This window comes from Maylandia zebra, linkage group LG14 (assembly GCF_041146795.1).
Source record: "Maylandia zebra isolate NMK-2024a linkage group LG14, Mzebra_GT3a, whole genome shotgun sequence".
In the NCBI taxonomy this organism is placed as follows: domain Eukaryota; kingdom Metazoa; phylum Chordata; class Actinopteri; order Cichliformes; family Cichlidae; genus Maylandia; species Maylandia zebra.
This window is the reverse complement of record NC_135180.1, coordinates 3,939,712-3,960,294: the sequence shown is the minus strand read 5'-3', so window position 1 is coordinate 3,960,294 and position 20,583 is coordinate 3,939,712. Positions and strand designations below refer to the sequence as shown.

General features: G+C 47.4%; 2 protein-coding genes across 3 annotated transcripts in view; both read left to right on the top strand.

Annotated features, from left to right (window-relative positions):
- sez6b (seizure related 6 homolog b) overlaps positions 1-20,583 on the top strand; it is a 236,781-nt gene that overhangs the window by 113,060 nt on the left and 103,138 nt on the right. The window lies entirely within an intron of this gene.
- Positions 14,952-17,277, top strand: LOC143422011 (uncharacterized). Its single transcript, XM_076892129.1, has 2 exons — positions 14,952-15,224; positions 15,267-17,277. Exons 1-2 carry the CDS (start codon positions 15,126-15,128, stop codon positions 16,071-16,073), a joined length of 906 nt encoding a protein of 301 aa, XP_076748244.1. The 5' UTR covers positions 14,952-15,125; the 3' UTR covers positions 16,074-17,277.

Here is a 20,583-nt window from a genome sequence, read left to right as displayed (position 1 = left end):
ACAACCTCGCACAGCCATTGAAGTGGAGTGGACCAACATTCCACAGGCCACAATTGACAATCTGGTAGATTCCATGCGACGATGTGTTGCACTGCATGAGGCAAATGGTGGTCACACCAGATACTGACCGGTTCTGGGTCCCCAGACCCCCAATAGCGCAAAAAACTGCACATTCCAGGGTGGCCTTTTGTTGTGGGCAGTCTGAGGTACACCTGTGCACTACTCATGATGTCAGATCAGCATCCTGATGTGGCACACCTGTGAGGTGGGATGGATTATCTCAATATAGCAGATGTGCCCACTACCACACATTTGGACTGATTTGTGACCACTGTTTGGGAGGGATGGTTATATTGTGTATCTGGAATGAATTTTAGGTCTCTACGTCCATCCCATGGGGAATGGGAGCAGTAACAAAGGTGTTGCGTTTATATTTTTGTTGAGTGTAGTAATCTTTCAAACATGGGAACCCCAACCCCCCTTTATCTTTAGCCAACTGGATAGTTTGGTACTTAATCCGTGGTCTTTTCCCCTGCCATATGAACCTAGAGATTATTTTATTTTTCAGTTATTTCAACTGGGAGTGTTAGGAACGGATAAAGCATCCTAGGCAAAATATTCATTTTGACTGTATCAATACGTGACTCAAAATTTAAAATTGGAATTAAGTTCCATCTTTTAATATCCTCATTTATTTTATAACACAAAGCTTTAAAATTCCGCGACCAGGACGAAAACCGCATTGTTCCTCCTGTATCCGAGGTTCGACTAGCGGACGAACCCTCCTCTCCAGCACCCTGGCATAGACTTTCCCGGGGAGGCTGAGGAGTGTGATCCCCCTGTAGTTGGAACACACCCTCCGGTCCCCCTTCTTGAAGATGGGGACCACCACCCCGGTCTGCCAGTCCACAGGTACTGCCCCTGATCTCCACGCAACATTGCAGAGACGTGTCAACCAAGACAGCCCTACAACGTCCAGAGCCTTCAGGAACTCGGGGCGGACCTCATCGACACCAGGGGCTCTGCCACCAAGGAGTTGTTTAACTGCCTCAGTGACCTCGCCCCCGGAAATCGGTGGGTCACACCCCTCATCCCCAGACTCTGCTTCCTCCCCGGAAGACGTGTCAGTGGGATTAAGGAGGTCCTCGAAGTATTCCTTCCACCGCCCGACAATTTTCTCAGTCGACGTCAACAGCGCTCCGCCAGCACTATACACAGTGCAGGTAGAGCACCGCTTTCCCCTCCTGAGACGCCTGACGGTTTGCCAGAATCTCTTCGAGGCAGTCCGAAAGTCTTTTTCCATGGCCTCTCCGAACTCCTCCCACACCCGAGTTTTTGCTTCAGCCACTGCCCGAGCCGCATTCCGCTTGGCCTGTCGATACCTGTCGGCTGCCTCCGGAGTCCCACAGGCTAACCAAGCCCGATAGGCCTCCTTCTTCAGCCTGGTGGCTCCCTTCACCTCTGGTGTCCACCATTTGGTTCGGGGATTACCACCACGGCAGGCACCAACCACCTTGCGGCCGCAGCTCAATGCAGCAGCTTCGGCAATGGAGACGCTGAACATGGTCCATTCGGACTCAATGTCCCCAGTCTCCCTCGGAATGCTGTTGAAGCTCTGCCGGAGGTGTGCGTTGAAGATCTCGCGGACTGGGGCCTCTGCTAGACGTTCCCAGCACACCCTCACTACGCGTTTAGGTGCACCAGGTCTGTCCAGCGTCTTCCCCCGCCACCTGATCCAACTCACCACCAGGTGGTGATCAGTTGACAGCTCAGCCCCTCTCTTTACCCGAGTGTCCAGAACATATGGTCGCAGGTCTGGTGATACGATTACAAAATCGATCATCGACCTACGGCCTAGAGCATCCTGGTGCCACGTGCACTTATGGACACTCTTATGTTCGAACAGGGTGTTCGTTATGGCCAAACTGTGATTAGCACAGAAGTCCAATAACAAAGCACCGCTCGGGTTCAGATCAGGGAGGCCGTTCCTCCCAATCACGCCCCTCCAGGTCTCGCTGTCGTTACCCACGTGAGCATTGAAGTCTCCCAGCAGGACAACAGAGTCTCCAGGTGGAGCACCTTCCAGCACCCCCCCCAGGGACTCTAAGAAGGCTGGGTACTCCGAACTGCCACTCGGCGCATAAGCGCAGATGACAGTCAGGACCCGTTCCCCGACCCTTAGGCGCAGGGAACAAACCCTCTCGTCCACCGGGAAAAACCCCAACGTACCGGCAGCAAGCCGAGGGGATATAAGAATACCCACCCCAGCCCGCCGCCTCTCACCAGGGGCAACTCCAGACTGAGACAGAGTCCAGCCCCTCTCCAGGAGACTGGTTCCAGAGCCCAGACAATGCGTAGAGGTGAGCCCAACTATATCTAGCCGGTACCTCTCAACCTCACGCACCAACTCAGGCTCCTTCCCCACCAGAGAGGTGACATTCCATGTCCCTATTGCCAGTCTTGGCAGCCGGGGGTCGGTCCGCCAGGGCCTCCGCTCCTGGCCGCCACCCGGCTCACAATGCACCCGACCCCTATGGCGCCTCCTGCGGGTGGTGGGCCTGCGGGAGGATGGGCCCATGTCTCCTCTTCGGGCTGTGCCCGGCCGGACCCCATGGACTAAGGCCCGGCCACCAGACGCTCGCCCTCGGGCACCCTCCCCGGGCCTGGCTCCAGGGCGGGGCCCCGGTAACCCTATCCCGGGCAGGGTAAACTGTTCCCTCGATATTCTTTTCATGGGGGTCTTCTGAATCGCTCTTTGTCTGGTCCCTCACCCAGGACCAGTTTGCCATGGGAGACCCTACCAGGGGGCAAAAGCCCCCAGACAACATAGCCCCTGGGATCCCTGGGACACACAAACCCCTCCACCACGATAAGGTAGCGATTCAAGGAGGAGGTTTTCGTCCTGGTCGCGGAACACTGGACCAGCTCTTTGTCCTCTCGAGGATACTTGAGGGTGCATGGGAGTTTGCCCAACCAGTCTACATGTGTTTTGTGGACCTGGAGAAGGCATTCGACCGTGTCCCTCGGGGCGTCCTGTGGGAGGTGTTGCGCGAGTATGGGGTGTCTGGCCCATTGCTACGGGCCATTCAATCCCTATACAACCGTTGCAAGAGCTTGGTTCGCATTGCCGGCAATAAGTCGGACTCGTTCCCGGTGGGTGATGGGCTCCGCCAAGGCTGCCCTTTGTCTCCGGTTCTGTTCATAATCTTTATGGACAGGATTTCTAGGCGCAGCCAAGTGGCGGAGGGCTTTCGCTTTGGTGGCCTCAGAATCTCATCTCTGATTTTTGCGGATGATGTGGTTCTGTTGGCTTCATCGGGTGAGGGCCTCCAGCTCGCACTGGAGCGGTTCGCAGCCGAGTGTAACGCAGCGGGAATGAGGATCAGCACCTCCAAATCTGAGGCCATGGTTCTCAGCCGGAAAAGGGTGGAGTGCCCACTCCGGGTCGGGGATGAGTTCCTGCCCCAAGTGGAGGAGTTCAAGTATCTCGGGGTCTTGTTCGCGAGTGATGGGAGAAGGGAGCTGGAGATCGACAGACGGATTGGGGCTGCGGCTGCAGTAATGCGGACGCTGCACCGGTCAGTCGTGGTGAAGAGGGAGCTGAGTGTAAAAGCGAAGCTCTCAATTTACCGGTCGATCTACGTCCCTACCCTCACCTATGGCCACGAGCTGTGGGTAGTGACCGAAAGAACGAGATCGCGGATACAAGCGGCGGAAATGAGCTTCCTCCGAAGGGTGGCTGGCCTCTCCCTTAGAGATAGGGTGAGAAGTTCGGCCATCCGGGAGGGGCTTAGAGTAGAGCAGCTGCTGCTCCACATCGAAAGGAGCCAGCTGAGGTGGTTCGGGCATCTGGCAAGGATGCCCCCTGGGCGCCTCCTGGGCGAGGTGTTCCAGGCATGTCCCACCGGGAGGAGGCCCCGGGGCAGACCCAGGACACGCTGGAGAGATTATATCTCTCGGCTGGCCTGGGAATGCCTTGGTATTCCCCCGGACAAGCTGGAGGAGGTGGCTGGGGAGAGGGAGGTCTGGACCTCTTTGCTTAGGCTGCTACCCCCGCGACCCGACCTCGGATAAGCGGATGAAGATGGATGGATGGAAGCTTTAAAATTTACATGATATATTTTAGAGAGACCTTTAATGATATTTACTCCAAGTTACTCCAACTCCCAATTCAAGTTAACTTTAGACTTAATTTCCTGATTTGGCTTATAATTAAAAGTTAAAATCTGAGTCTTCGATATATTTAGTTTATAACCTGATAGTGAGCTAAATGGTAAATGGCCTGTATTTATATAGCGCTTTACTAGTCCCTAAGGACCCCAAAACACTTTACATATCCAGTCATCCACCCATTCACACACTGGTGATGGCAAGCTACATTGTAGCCACAGCCACCCTGGGGCGCACTGACAGAGGCAAGGCTGCTGGACACTGGCGCCACCTCTGACCACCACCAGTAGGCAACAGGTGAAGTGTCATGCCCAAGGACACTACGACCGAGACTGTCCAAGCCGGGGTTCGAACCGGCAACCGTCCGATTACAAGGCGAACGCCCAACTCTTGAGCCACGGTCACCCGTCTCAAGAAGTAATAACAGCTTGGGGTAAGTAATATTTGGATTTGTCAAGTAAATCAAAATATCACCAGCAAACAAGGAAATCTTATGTTCTCAACCCATGATCTTGACTCCAGTAATATTAATGTTTTGTATAACACTTTGACTCAGGGCCTCTATGAAAAGGGCAAAGAGTGAAGGACTAAGTGGGCAACCCTGGCGTTTCCCTCTCTGTAGATTGAAAACATTAGAAAGCGCCTATTGACTTTGATTTTTGCCCTTGGTGATTTATATAATGCTTGAATGACATGATAAACAATTGATGAAATCCAAACTTACCCATAACTTTGTATAGAAATTCCCAATTAACCCTATCGGAAGCCTTTTCAGCATCTAAGCTCATAAAGACCATCTGAGTTTTATTTTTAACTACATAATCAATAACATGTAATGTTCGGCGAACATTATCTTGCGTTTGTCTCTGCTTAATAAAACCAGTCTGATCCAAGCTAATTATCTGAACAAGAATATTTTCAATTCTTTTGGCAAGGATGTATGTAAATATCTTATAGTCTTGGTTAAGAACACTAATAGGGCGGTAATTTCCACAGTCAAGCCTGTCCTTTCCTTCTTTAGCTATTAAGGAAATAGAAGCCTCATTCCAAGATGGGGGAATTGAATGTTGTTTTCATCAAGGGGATCAATAACTCTTTCATTTGCTTATACCAATCTGATGGAAATCCATCTGGGCCTGGAGATTTATTGGGTTTTAATTTTGAAATAGCTTTTTTAATTTCAATTTCGGATATGTCCTTTATTTTATATTTTATATTTTGGTTTTCAGTCAGCTTTGGTAAGCAAAGTGAGTCCAGGAAGGATATCATACCTTTATCATCCACTCTAGGTTGTGTGTATAGATCTTTGTAGAATTTTAGAAAAGCTAGCTGAATGTCTTCCAATTTGTACACGATGTTATTTGTTTGAGGATCCTTTATTTTGTGAATTATGTTATATAATATTATATTGCATTTTAAATGCCAAGGAACATGTCCACAATAAAAAACTACAGGATAATCTATGACTGAACTCTTGAGGTGTATCCTCATGTCAAACAGAGCCAAACTTTGATTGAAATGAGAGGAGTGTAATCCATGTAAATTAAAACTCCAGGCTTCAGATTGTATTTTCTACTCTAGGCTATGGATGATGTCAGTGAGGATGGAGATCCCTAACATTATTATTCCAGGCACAAATACACTGCTGTTCAGTTTTTCCGGTTCCAAGTAGCACCCAGTTAGGAGACAAGCAGCTTGAAGTGAAACAATATTAAAAGTAAAATAATTTGTTTTAAACAGTGAATGAATTAAAAGGTTGCACCAATTCCTAGTATAAGTACAATGTTTAACAAATTTATTAGACCACTGCCCAGTCTGATATTTATGATTTTAAGCTGAGCTGATAAAAAAAAAACTTTTAAGATCTTTAAGAAGTTTTTTAAGATACTTAATTCCAGGTACTGACTTGTAGTCATGAACAGGAAAAAATTATTAAAAATTATTCATTTTAGTGGTTGAATGTTATGTTTGATTAACCCTCAATGGTATAAATGTAGTCTGTCGCAGGGCTAACACAGGGAGACAGACAGAGAGACATTCACACTCACATTCACACATAAGGGCAATTTTAGAATAACCTAATCCCACTAACTGGATGTCTTTGAACCCACGCAGACACAGGGAGAACATGCAAACTCGAGGCAACAATGTGCAACAAGGGTACCAAAATGTTTTCTGTATTTATTGATTTAGTACATTTCTGAGGAAACAAATAATTTATTAAAAATTTCTATTTTTATTTTAACAAAAATCAAGTTGATTTTTATATCTGTGTTTAATGCAACAACTAAATAAATGGTCAATGGACTGCTTTTAGCTTTTAGCATGGAATAACATGACTCATTCACACACAGTCATACAAGCTACTTTTCTACATCTAAGTGCTTTCTTTCCAATGTTCACACACATAATCACACTCTGATTAACATGTTGGTAGCAACTTGGGTTCAGTATCTTGCCCAAAGATACTTTGATGTACTAACTGGAGCAGCCAGGGATCAAACCACCAACCTTCTGATTAGTAGATGATTTGTATGAATTACTTGTGGTGGTTGTGGCTCACCTCCTGAGCCACAAATCACAAATAACTGTTTGTGTATCTCTGTGCCTCTGCTCATACACTGGTTATGTATGATACCATGTGCAATGAATGGGGCTGTATGTGCAATTGTATGTAGAGCTGTGTGTCTGGATGTCTAACTACTCTCTGTGGAACTTTATCAATCAGAGGCGGATGCCATATTTGTGTCATTTGACCTTTGGAGTTCCATTGGATCCTGGTACCTTACATTTCACTTCATATAGTCCTCTCCAAGCTACTGACACCCATGCCCCCACACCCACATACACACCATCATTTGCATCCATACACAATTGCTTACCCGCATACATCACATATGTAGGTCCCTAGGCTCCAAACTGTTCCTCAGACTTGATTCTGGGATCCTTTAGTACTTGCTGTCACTCTTATCCAGTTCACTGTCCTCACAGAGTGAGGGACCTTATGATATCCAATCAAATTCTTTCTTCCCATAAAATGTTCTTTTGCTTTCCTGCAAGTTTGTTCATGCTTATTTTAGTGCATGATTTGTTTGCTTTCACACCCCATCAATCAATGCTCTCAAAAGTGATCCCAATCCTCAAATACACCTGATTCAAATGACTGACTGGGTGTTGTCGTGCAACTGCCTGATAACAGACTGACGATTTGAATAAGGTGTTTTGGAGTGAGGAAGCACCTAAAAACCTAAAACAAAATCAGAAGGACCAATTTAGAACCACATATTTACCATGTGTTAAGAAAAGTGGCCTAATTGCATAATGTTTCTCTGAGGCAACCAACCAAAAAATGCATTTTTAGTAAAAAAATGAACTAAGAATCAGCCTTTAAATAACTAGAAATACTTCTTCAGATATTCATATACATGCACATATTTGTTTTAATAGCAGCTAGAACTGTGTCACATGTAGATTTGGCTTTGATTGCCCATAGTTCAAAGGTTAAACCAGGGGTCCTCAATCCCAGTCCACGAGGGCTGGTGTCCCTGCAGGTTTTAGATCTCACCCTGGGTCAACATACCTGAATCACATGATTAGTTCATTACCAGACCTCTGGAGAACTTCAAGACGGTAATTTATCTATTTAAATCAGCTGTGATGGATCAAGGACACATCTAAAACCTGCAGGGACACCGGCCCTCGTGGACTGGGATTGGGGGCCCCTGGTTTAAACCCTCATCTAGTCCTCATTATACTGAACACTGAAGTGTTTTGTGTCACAAACTAAATAAATTAATAAAAAAAATTAAGGGACAGGGTAGTTACCAAAAATGCGGTTAGTCGCTTGAGGGCAACTCCATGCCATCTGACTTAATATAGGTGTCCTAATAAATTTGCTAAGCACTGTATAAGGTATAAAGTATAGAGCTACTCAAATAGTTTCCTAGAAGAAAAATATGGAGCCAGAATTAAATAAGATCTTTTAGAAGTAATAATAGAGTCAGACTTAGCACTCAAATACAGTGGGGCAAAAAAGTATTTAGTCAGCCACCAATTGTGCAAGTTCCCCCACTTAAAATGATGACAGAGGTCAGTAATTTGCACCAGAGGTACACTTCAACTGTGAGAGACAGAATGTGAAAAAAAAATCCATGAATTCACATGGTAGGATTTGTAAAGAATTTATACGTAAATTAGGGTGGAAAATAAGTATTTGGTCACCTCAAACAAGGAAAATCTCTGGCTCTCACAGACCTGTAACGTCTTCTGTAAGAAGCTTTTCTGTCCCCCACTTGTTACCTGTATGAATGGCACCTGTTTGAACTCATCATCTGTATAAAAGACACCTGTCCACAGCCTCAAACAGTCAAACTCCAAACTCCGCCATGGCCAAGACCAAAGAGCTTTCGAAGGACACCAGGAAAAGTATTGTAGACCTGCACCAGACTGGGAAGAGTGAATCTACAATAGGCAAGCAGCTTGGTGTGAAAAAATCAACTGTGGGAGCAATCATCAGAAAATGGAAGACATACAAGACCACTGATAATCTCCCTCGATCTGGGGCTCCACGCAAGATCTCATCCCGTGGGGTCAAAACGATCATGAGAACGGTGAGCAAAGATCCCAGAACCACACGGGGGGACCTGGTGAATGACCTGCAGAGAGCTGGGACCAAAGTAACAAAGGTCACCATCAGTAACACACTACAACGGCAGGGAATCAAATCCCGCAGTGCCAGACGTGTTCCGCTGCTGAAGCCAGTGCATGTCCAGGCCCGTCTGAAGTTTGCCAGAGGGCACATGGATGATACAGCAGAGGATTGGGAGAATGTCATGTGGTCAGATGAAACCAAAGTAGAACTTTTTGGTATAAACTCAACTCGTCGTGTTTGGAGGAAGAAGAATACTGAGTTGCATCCCAAGAACACCATACCTACTGTGAAGCATGGGGGTGGAAACATCATGCTATGGGGCTGTTTTTCTGCCAAGGGGACAGGACGACTGATCCGTGTTAAGGACAGAATGAATGGGGCCATGTATCGTGAGATTTTGAGCCAAAACCTTCCATCAGTGAGAACTTTGAAGATGAAACGAGGCTGGGTCTTCCAACATGACAATGATCCAAAACACACCGCCCGGGCAACAAAGGAGTGGCTCCGTAAGAAGCATTTGAAAGTCCTGGAGTGGCCTAGCCAGTCTCCAGACCTCAACCCCATAGAAAATCTGTGGCGGGAGTTGAAAGTCCGTGTTGCTCGGCGACAGCCCCAAAACATCACTGCTCTCGAGAAGATCTGCATGGAGGAATGGGCCAAAATACCAGCTACTGTGTGTGCAAACCTGGTAAAGACCTATAGTAAACGTTTGACCTCTGTTATTGCCAACAAAGGTTATGTTACAAAGTATTGAGTTGTATTTTTGTTATTGACCAAATACTTATTTTCCACCCTGATTTACGAATAAATTCTTTACAAATCCTACCATGTGAATTCATGGATTTTTTTTTTCACATTCTGTCTCTCACAGTTGAAGTGTACCTCTGGTGCAAATTACTGACCTCTGTCATCATTTTAGGTGGGGGAACTTGCACAATCGGTGGCTGACTAAATACTTTTTTTGCCCCACTGTATTTGGATAAAGCCAAACAGAAAAATGGCTGCACTTAACAGTGTCATCGCAAATGAATAATGTAAAACCTAGCCAAATCGACATTCTCCTAGGTGAAATGATGCCCTTGGATAAAAATTTTAAAAACGTAATGAATGGGTTAAAAGGAAAGATGTGAAAGAAAAAGGAAAGAAATGGCTGAAAAGTGAATAGTGTCAGAATCTGACTAGAAGGAAAAGGAGAATGATGGGAAAATAGAGCAAGGGAAAATAACAAGAAGAAGAGGAGAAAAGGATGAGGATTTGATATGTAGAATAACACCTGCGGTTAAATGCAATTCACTCTCATCTTCAATTTACTTTCATTATTAAAAGTGACTCCAGTGCAAGAATGTGGCTGAGCCACGGCAGCAAATTAATTGCTCATGGATTATCTGCCCTCTTCTTTTGTTTATTTACAGACCTCTTTAAAAGTGCTTGGCTAAAATGTCTTATCAGCTTTTCTTAACTAAATTAAAATGGTTTCCTCCCAGGGTAGACAGATTTAAACACAGGTTGAATTTAAATAATGTTGGACATGCATTAAAGAATGTCAGGCAGATCTAGTAGGTGGTCTGTTATACACTAGCAGTGGGATTCTAATTTCGTTTATCAAAGGATCATGCTCATTAACCTACTTTAAATGTGTTTTATTAACTTTAGAGAATACCAGTGTTACGGCAGCGGTGGCAGACGTGTGGCTGTTGCACAAAATAAATCATCACGAAGAGTGCTTCTTGTTCAAATAGCTCTCTACCAATGACCTGCGGCCTGTGAGGAGTTTTGGAGCTTTCAGTGGTGCAGTGAAAATAGGAGTTGAAAAGAATTGGATCACTGACACACATAACATTAGTCAGTACTCCATGCTACTATCTTCCATATATTCTTATTCTTTTATTAGTGACACCGTGCACTCCTTGCTTTTCACAAAATCCAGAACTAAAGTAGCAAATGCAGAGTTCCACATTTATGGGTGTATATATATATATAGATATATATATAGTTCAACTATGACAGCGTGGTTCCTATGGATATGTTTCTTTTTTCTCCAACCTTATAGGGTGGAGAATTAGTTAGTTGGTCTGGAGAATGCATTTTTCAGGTTACTTCCTATTCCAGCAAATTCCATTACATATACATTAGTAGCTTCTCACTGTCAAGATCCCGGGGTCTGTGTTGTGGAATTCTCAATGTAGAAATCTGGGCTGGGGAGACACACAGAATATGTAAAAAGGAGAGAAGAAAGCAGCTCCAGCTATGAAGCCCTTGGGTGATCTTTGTTCAGTCTCCTCTCCTTCACCTGGTCAAGCTTTCCAGAAATGCGAAGGAGTTCTGGGGTTGCAATCTTATTTTAGGGCATAATAAAATCTCATGGCAACATAGAGTATGTATCATCAGATAGCTGAGATGTCCAGAAACTTGGAGAACAGAATGTTGGTCTCTTTCAGATGTGTTTTTACATTTAGAGATCAGGAAAACCTTTCTAGATATACTGATTCAAACTGTGTGTGTTGCATGATAAAGATGTCCAAAGAAAATAAGTAGATTATTTATTTATTTAAAGTAGATAATATAAGGATGAAGATTTGTCGATAATGTGCTTAGCCCAGTCCAATCAGTGGTGACAACATTTACTAACCCTTGTTCAGATGGCAGACCTTCTTTCATTGATGTCAGTGAACAAGAGTCTGTGTCAGCTGGAAAGCTAGAAATCCGTACCTAAATTCACACAGGCTGCTGTGGGGAGGTTTGAGTGGCATACTTGTCAGTAGCAGCTCCTACCCTGACTGTCTATGTTTGGATATTTAAAAGTGTTATTTGCCTTCTACTGCTCTTGGTGTTTCCTATCTCCCTAGTTATCAGGTGTGTGTCTGAGTTTAACTTTGTACTTTATTCTCCCATGTGATATAGTTTGTTTAAAATATTTGCTCCTGGTTTATTTTAAGTTGTTTTGTAAGTTTTCAGTAATAAAGCAGTTTGAGTTTTACTTTAATTTTCCAGAGTCTAGCCTTTGAGAGGCTAGCCTTCTTCATCTTCTTCTGTGAGATTTCCATCACTAATGTGGGACAAAAAAGCTGATGTGCATCGTAAACCAATGCATAGATCAGTATTTCACTCTCATCATTCACTGGATCACAAACCGGGTGTCATCAGGACACTACAACACAGAGTGATCACCATCCCCACAGATACAGGTGCCAGGGAGCCAGAAGAACATCATATTAAGAAGGCCCTGAGTAAATGTGTTTATCCCAGCTGAACACCTAATGAGTGCTCCAGGGCACAGCATCAGGCCCTGACAAGTGTCCAACCTCTGTACTGCCTAGATTGATTACAAGAAGGTACTGAGTCACAGGATCACTGGATCCTGGAATGCCTAGAACTGTACAATATTAACAGGACCCAAAGAGCCTGCATCAAGAACTCAACAGGAATGTGGCTTACAACACTAGAAGCCAACTTCAAGCCCATAGAACAAGTCACCATCAGGTGCGGGATCTAATCCCCTCAGTGAGATCATCAACAAGACTGGCTACGGATACCGACTACGGAACGGAGCAGTTGTCAGCCACCTCCTCTACGTGGGCGACATCAACCTGTATGCTAAGAGTGAATGAGACATTGGTTCACAGATCTACACCACCAGGATCTACAATAATGACATTGGCATGTCAGTCTGATTGGAGTGTAGTCCGATGGTAACGAAGAGAGGCAAGGTAGTCAGAACTGAGGAGATCAAACTACCAGAAGGCAACATTGCAGATATTGAGGACAAGTACCTGGGAATCCCACAGACAAATGGGAATCATGAAGTGCCAATGTGGTCAGGCAAGTCCTGAGGAGTCAGCTGAATGGTAAGAACAAGATCCGGGCTATCAAAACCTACGCCCTGTCATGGTCCTGGGCCATGTGGGCCCAGTATTCTCAGTTCTTTGTATTCTCGTATTTCGTTCCTTATTTAGACCATGTCTTCTGAGTTGCCCTGTTGTGTTGTTCCCTAAGTGTTTTCCCTTCATGGCTTCTACCCCCTGTGTGCCCCTCTGTGTATCTGTGAGCCCTCGTCTCTCCTTATGTTTTATTCCATGTTTCCCCTGCCCTTTATGTCTAAGTTCTCCCCGTGCTCTCTCTCCCCCCCTGTGTGCCTTCTAGGTATTTATGAGCCCTCGTCTCCCTTTGTGGTTGTTTCATGTTTCCCCAGCCCGTTATGTCTGTGTTTTCCCCGTGCTCTCTCTCTCCTCCTGTCTGAACCTCTACATGTCATGTTCAGTTCACCCCGCCCTGTCTCGTTATGGTTATCTGTGTCACCTGTGTTCCCCGTGTGTTCCCACTTTCCTCGTTAACCCTCTGTGTATTTCTGTCTGCGTCTTCCCCTGTTCGGCGTCGCGTTCTCCCTCATGCCGTGTGTGGTTCTCCCCGTGTCTTCCGGTATATGTTACTTTAGCTTTTCCCAGTTTAGTGTAGTTTTGTATTGCTTTTGTATCATCGTTATTGTTTATCACTTATCAGCAATAAAGCTGCATTTTGAGTTTATCCCCCGTGTCTGTGAGTTTGCAATTTGGGTCCTCATCCTGCCTGCCACACGGCCGAATCATGACAGAAGAACGCGACCACAACATGGACCCAGCAGTTCACAACCCCTCCGCGGACCTGCAGGACGACGCGAACATGTCGGACCCAGCGACACAGAGGAGGGGGATCGTCCGGACAGTGGAGTCTCTCTGCGACAAGTGGCTGCACTGTTCCAGTGAGGAGGAACGAGAGGAGTTCGCCCGCCAAGTAGGGGTGTGCGTATCTGTGTTCCCCTGGTTATGGGAGACGCTGCACCCCCTCGTCAGCGACTTTCTCGTCTCCGCCCTCCAACTCCGTCCGCAGGAGCAGCGGCCCGGTGGGCGTGCACCTTCACCAGAGCCGTGCCGTTGCGCCGTTTCCCCGCTGTCTCATGAGCCAGTAGCGGTCAGAGTTGGAACGGTGAGGCTCGCCACAGACACACCTTCCGCCCGCACCCCGCCGGCTTCCGCGTCTTCACCGCGGTCTGGCCGCACGGCGTGGCGCACGGAGACAACGGAAGCCATAGACTTTGGCGAGGAAGAGCGGCAGCAGGTGTTACGGGCTTATCGGGAGGACGAGCTCCGGCGGAAACCCTGGCTCATCCCGGAGGAGGACCTCTCACCTGCTGCACAGCCTACCAGCCGCTCGCCGTCTCCGATCCGCTTAGGCTATTTTTCGCCTGCCTCATTTCTGGCAAGGATGGGGGCGGACGACGGGGAACTCACCACTACGTCACCCTCTGTGTTGGCGCCATCAGCGCCCATCGCGCCAGCTTCCTCTGCTCGAAGGAGGCGGCGCGCCCGCCGCCATAAACCGGACAATGCTAAGACTACAAAACATGAAGTGGACGGCGGGTTCATCTTTGATAGAGCTATTTTTGTCGACCCTGAGCCTGCCATTTCTCGGACAGTTTTTTCTGAGCCTGCTCCTTTTCCTGCTGTTTCTCCTCCCAGGTCAGTTCAGTTAGCTCCCTCGCAGCCACCCTCAGTTCAGTTAGCTCCCTCGCAGCCACCCTCAGTTCAGTTAGCTCCCTCGCAACCACCCTCAGTTCAGTTAGCTCCCTCGCAGCCACCCTCAGTTCAGTTAGCTCCCTCGCAGCCACCCTCAGTTCAGTCAGCTCCCTCGCAGCCACCCTCAGTTCAGTCAGCTCCCTCGCAGCCACCCTCAGTTCAGTCAGCTCCCTCGCAGCCACCCTCAGTTCAGTCAGCTACCCCGCAGCCACCCTCAGTTCAGTCAGCTACCCTCCTGGAAGCCCCCGCTGCCTGGTATTCTCAGCATCGGCATCTTTTCCCGTCAAGATTTATCGCTAAATCATTCGATCCTCCCTTAAGAGAGAGACTGCATCCTCGCTGCCTTCACCCCAGTACACCAGTGTCACCTGGGTCTCCAGTGTCACCCCCAGTTCAGTCTCCAGTAGCCCCAGTGTCACCCCCAGTTCGGTCTTCAGTAGCTCCAGTGCCGCCTGTAGCGCAGGCCCCAGTAGCTCCAGTGCCGCCTGTAGCGCAGGCCCCAGTAGCTCCAGTGCCGCCTGTAGCGCAGGCCCCAGTAGCTCCAGTGCCGCCTGTAGCGCAGGCCCCAGTAGCTCCAGTGCCGCCTGTAGCGCAGGCCCCAGTAGCTCCAGTGCCGCCTGTAGCGCAGGCCCCAGTAGCTCCAGTGCCGCCTGTAGCGCAGGCCCCAGTAGCAGTACGGTCCGCTGGTCAGCTTAACATCCAGCCAGGGGTCTCAAATCTCTCTGGCCCTGCATCAGCTCCTGCTGGGAGCTCGGATGAGCTCATCCAGGACTCTGCGGCTCCCACGCCGCCATCTACCTCGTCAGCTGGAGGGTCCGAGGGGCCCGTTCAGCCTCCTTCCTCGTCAGCTGGGGGTTCGGGAGAACCGCACCAGCCTCATGCCACGTCAGCTGGAGGGTCCGAGGGGCCCGTTCAGCCTCCTGTCTCCGCTGGAGGGTCCGAGGGGCCCGTTCAGCCTCCTGTCTCCGCTGGAGGGTCCGAGGGGCCCGTTCAGCAACCTTCCTCGTCAGCTGGGGGTTCGGGAGAACCGCACCAGCCTCATGCCACGTCAGCTGGAGGGTCCGAGGGGCCCGTTCAGCCTCCTGTCTCCGCTGGAGGGTCCGAGGGGCCCGTTCAGCCTCCTGTCTCCGCTGGAGGGTCCGAGGGGCCCGTTCAGCAACCTTCCTCGTCAGCTGGGGGTTCGGGAGAACTGCACCAGCCTCATGCCACGTCAGCTGGAGGGTCCGAGGGGCCCGTTCAGCCTCCTGTCTCCGCTGGAGGGTCCGAGGGGCCCGTTCAGCAACCTTCCTCGCCAGCTGGGGGTTCGGGAGAACCGCACCAGCCTCATGCCACGTCAGCTGGAGGGCCCGAGGAGCCCATCCAGCCACCTTCTGCTACGCCTGGTCCAGCCTGTGCTTCGTCAGCTGCAGCCTCAGAGCCTTCGTCAGCTGCAGCCTCAGAGCCTTCGTCAGCTGCAGCCTCAGAGCCTTCGCCTGGTCCAGCCTCAGAGCCTTCGCCTGGTCCAGCCTCAGAGCCTTCGCCTGGTCCAGCCTCAGAGCCTTCGTCCGCTGCAGCAGCCTCCGAGCCTTCGTCAGCTGCAGCAGCCTCCGAGCCTTCGTCAGCTGCAGCAGCCTCCGAGCCTTCGTCAGCTGCAGCAGCCTCCGAGCCTTCGGCCTGTGCTTTGTCTGGTCCTGTGCCCACCGGGCCATGGCCAGCACGCCTGACACTGGAGAGCCGCCGCTGCCTTCCGCGCGGCCGGCCCCCTGAACTGCTCCGTCGTCTCCTTCGCCGCCGCCGCTGCCTTCCGCGCGGCCGGCCCCCTGAACTGCTCCGTCGTCTCCTTCGCCGCCGCCGCTGCCTTCCGCGCGGCCGGCCCCCTGAACTGCTCCGTCGTCTCCTTCGCCGCCGCCGCTGCCTTCCGCGCGGCCGGCCTCCTGAACTGCTCCGTCGTCTCCTTCGCCGCCGCCGCTGCCTTCCGCGCGGCCGGCCTCCGGACCAGCTCTGCCACCTGTGCCACCCGCCTGGTCGGCCCCCCGACCGTGTGACCCGTGAACTCTTGTTCCTGTGGGCTCTGGGTCGGCCCCCTGGACTTTATTTTGACTATGGTCGTGTGCTCCCGTGTTTTCTGTTGTTTATTTTGTTTCCCGTTCTGGTCCCTCCATCCTGGTCCCCCGCCTCCCGCCCTGGGTGGGTTGTTTTCTGTTTTTGTTTTTGTTTCTCGGGTTTGGGCTGTCGGGAGCCAGCCCTTTAGGGGGGGGTGGTGTCATGGTCCTGGGCCATGTGGGCCCAGTATTCTCAGTTCTTTGTATTCTCGTATTTCGTTCCTTATTTAGACCATGTCTTCTGAGTTGCCCTGTTGTGTTGTTCCCTAAGTGTTTTCCCTTCATGGCTTCTACCCCCTGTGTGCCCCTCTGTGTATCTGTGAGCCCTCGTCTCTCCTTATGTTTTATTCCATGTTTCCCCTGCCCTTTATGTCTAAGTTCTCCCCGTGCTCTCTCTCCCCCCCTGTGTGCCTTCTAGGTATTTATGAGCCCTCGTCTCCCTTTGTGGTTGTTTCATGTTTCCCCAGCCCGTTATGTCTGTGTTTTCCCCGTGCTCTCTCTCTCCTCCTGTCTGAACCTCTACATGTCATGTTCAGTTCACCCCGCCCTGTCTCGTTATGGTTATCTGTGTCACCTGTGTTCCCCGTGTGTTCCCACTTTCCTCGTTAACCCTCTGTGTATTTCTGTCTGCGTCTTCCCCTGTTCGGCGTCGCGTTCTCCCTCATGCCGTGTGTGGTTCTCCCCGTGTCTTCCGGTATATGTTACTTTAGCTTTTCCCAGTTTAGTGTAGTTTTGTATTGCTTTTGTATCATCGTTATTGTTTATCACTTATCAGCAATAAAGCTGCATTTTGAGTTTATCCCCCGTGTCTGTGAGTTTGCAATTTGGGTCCTCATCCTGCCTGCCACACGGCCGAATCATGACACGCCCTGCCCGTGATGAGGTACCCTGCTGGGATAATAAGCTGGCCAAAGGAGGAGATAGAAGCCACTGACATTAAGACGAGGAAGCTTCTGACCATGCATGGAGGGTTTCACCCAAGTGGAGCACCTTGAGACTGTAGGCTAAGCGGAAGGAAGGAGGCCAGGGACTAGTGAGTATCAGTACCACAGTCCAGGTGCAACAACAAACATCCACAAATACATCAGGAAGATGGCCACAGCCAACACCGTGCTCAGTGAATACTTTAGGCAGGCGAAATCCCTGAAAGTGGTAGATTGCATAAACTTTGACAAGACATGACACACACACACACACACACCAAAGAAACTCCATTGGACTCCCCCATGAAATCTGCAAATGTTTAGAAAACACAGTGAGTGTCGTTTATTTAGGTAAATGACACAAAAAGCTTATCCTTGTATATAAGAAACCTATGCTAGATATGCATAACAATATTCATACCATGCAACTATGCGCTAAAATATCAGTATGTGTCAAGTTGGAAGTGAGAATGTGTTTATACACTTATTTTGTTACAAATTAAATAAGCAAGATTTAAACTGACATGAGTTAAGGCAAGAATGAAAACTTTTTTCAGTATCGTTTTTTTCTTTTTTTTTCTTTTAGTGTAGTGTTAAGCTAAAGAAGCTTCCACCACATTTCAGAGATGGCTGTATGCACTCACTATATCTTTCTCCTCACCACCAAACATTTTGATCATCGTGATTTAACCCCAAAATTTCATCAACAGATAAGATTTCTTCCCATTCATTTTCAGTCCAGTTCTTGTGTAATTTTTCTCCCTCTTTCACTGCCTTTAAAATAGCTTCTTCACAGCTTCTTCACCATTAAAACCATTTCTGATGACGCTTCAGTGGTAAAGTAGATCGATCAGCTGAAAGGTCAGTTGCATTTGTTAGGTCTCTGCTGGATTTTTTTTCTTATTTCTTGAGGACATGACTTCAGATATTGTTCATCTGCTATAGTTTTGCTCTTTCTTCTCTTGTCCTCCAATTGTCCAGTTTCCTAAAAAATTTTAAGTACACACACTATACGAAATTTGCAAAGTTTTTGGTTTATGGTTCTTTAGAAATCATCTTCTTGGTATAAACATAATATTCTATTCCTGTCGAACTGTTTATTATTGGCATTTTTGTAGATTTAACTAAAGAAATGAAAACAAATGATGTATTGTTGCAAAAGGCTGCTAATAAAAGTGCTTAAAAGATACAATTTAAAATGTTAAATGTGTTTAATTGTGTTATGTGTAAACACAACAGTTATGGGGTGATCGTGGCTCAAGAGTTGGGCGTTCGCCTTGTAATCGGAAGGTTGCCGGTTCGAACCCCGGCTTGGACAGTCTCGGTCGTTGTGTCCTTGGGCAAGACACTTCACCCGTTGCCTACTGGTGGTGGTCAGAGGGCCCGGTGGCGCCAGTGTCCGGCAGCCTCGCCTCTGTCAGTGCGCCCCAGGGTGGCTGTGGCTACAATGTAGCTTACCATAACCAGTGTGTGAATGTGTGTGTGAATGGGTGGATGACTGGATATGTAAAGCGCTTTGGGGTCCTTAGGGACTAGTAAAGCGCTATATAAATACAGGCCATTTATTCATTCCTATAGTTAATTAGCTGCATTTTTATGCCTAAATCATGTATAGGTCAGTGTTAAAATGGTTTTAAAAAACAAAAATTAAATAAATAAAAAGGACTAGACTGAAAATGTGTGGGGAAAAAAACCACCCAATGTCCAAAGAAAACCTTTGAAAGCCCTAAGCCTGGAAAGCTATTGCTATATACTAATTTCAGTTCAATTCAATTTTATTTATAGACCACCAAATAACAACAACAGTTGCCTCAAGGTGCTTTAAAGTGTAAGGTAGATCCTACAATAATGCATACAGAGAAAAACCTAGCAATCATGTGATCCCCTATGAGCAAGCACTTTGGCGACAGTGTGAAGGAAAAACTCCTTTTTAACAGGAAGAAACCTCCAGCAGAACCAAAAAAATGTTACAAAAAGGTCTGGTTCCCTGGAATTAAATATAAAGCTGTGAGAACTGGCTCAAGACATTTAAACAGTATTGCACATAACATGCTTTTTACACCCAGCCTTTGTTGTGTTCTTTCATTTAAATTGTACATTTTATTATTTATTAATTATTTAGTATTTTGTGCGGTTTAGAAATGCTTTAGAAGTGCTTTTTTAATAAAAAGTGGTTTCTCTCTTGATGCTGCTGTCAGCTTTGACATTGTGCTGTGATTATACTGACAGTCTTTTTGTTTAATCAGAGCCTTCCCCATGCATACAGCCCAGGCATGCATTCATGATAACACCATAAAGGGCCAAGGCCAAAAAGCAATTGGTCTGAAGAGGGCTCACAACAGATACAAACAATAGTCAGCAAAGGTTTGGCTTCAGATAGTGCAGGGTATCGAGTGATGGATCAATACCCTCAGCTGCTTTAGCTGAGCCAGACACCATCGCAGTTCAATAAGGCACAGTTCTATCTTCAGTCTTTGTCTGTGCTGATGGCAAAGATTGATTGGGAAGCATTTGTCAATGCTGAGACAGTTTTCAAGAGAAATAGGTAACATTCACATCCTTTTGGGAGCATCACTTTAAGGGGTTTTCTTGCTCATTTTCAATACGTGCATTTTCTTTAAAGGATAAATGTCTTTGCTTACTGGTTAACTTGTAATAATCACCCTTCACATTGTATTAAACTGAGTTAAGCACCCATGCTTTTGCTTTAAACTCACTGAACCTTCTTTGAACACTGTGGCCTGTTTGTGTTTTACATTAACACTAACACTACCATCAAGCTATGTAATAGAGGAGCTAAAAAGCAAAAGATAAATGACATACTTAGGAAAGATACCTGGAACAGAGGACAATAAATTCAAACTATTTTGCCGATGCATTATGCATGAGTTTTATTCTTCTTATCATAAACATTTGTATCTTTATCCTTTGACTTGTTTATTATATTTTTTACTCTCAGAGAAGACGAGATTGGCTTGGTTCTTTCAATGTGTTAATTGCATTCGTTTGAATTTTAAATCATAGTATAGTACAGACACACAAGACTGTAGCCAAAAGCTAAATTTTGTTAGCAGTACAGCAAAGAGCACACTTGTTTCCTTATTCATTATGTTGATGACTGTACAACAGACCTTCCAACTGTCAAAGGGAAAGCTGTCTGAGTCACTGAAACCTGATTAGTGGTATGCAGTGGTCAAGGGCATGACTTT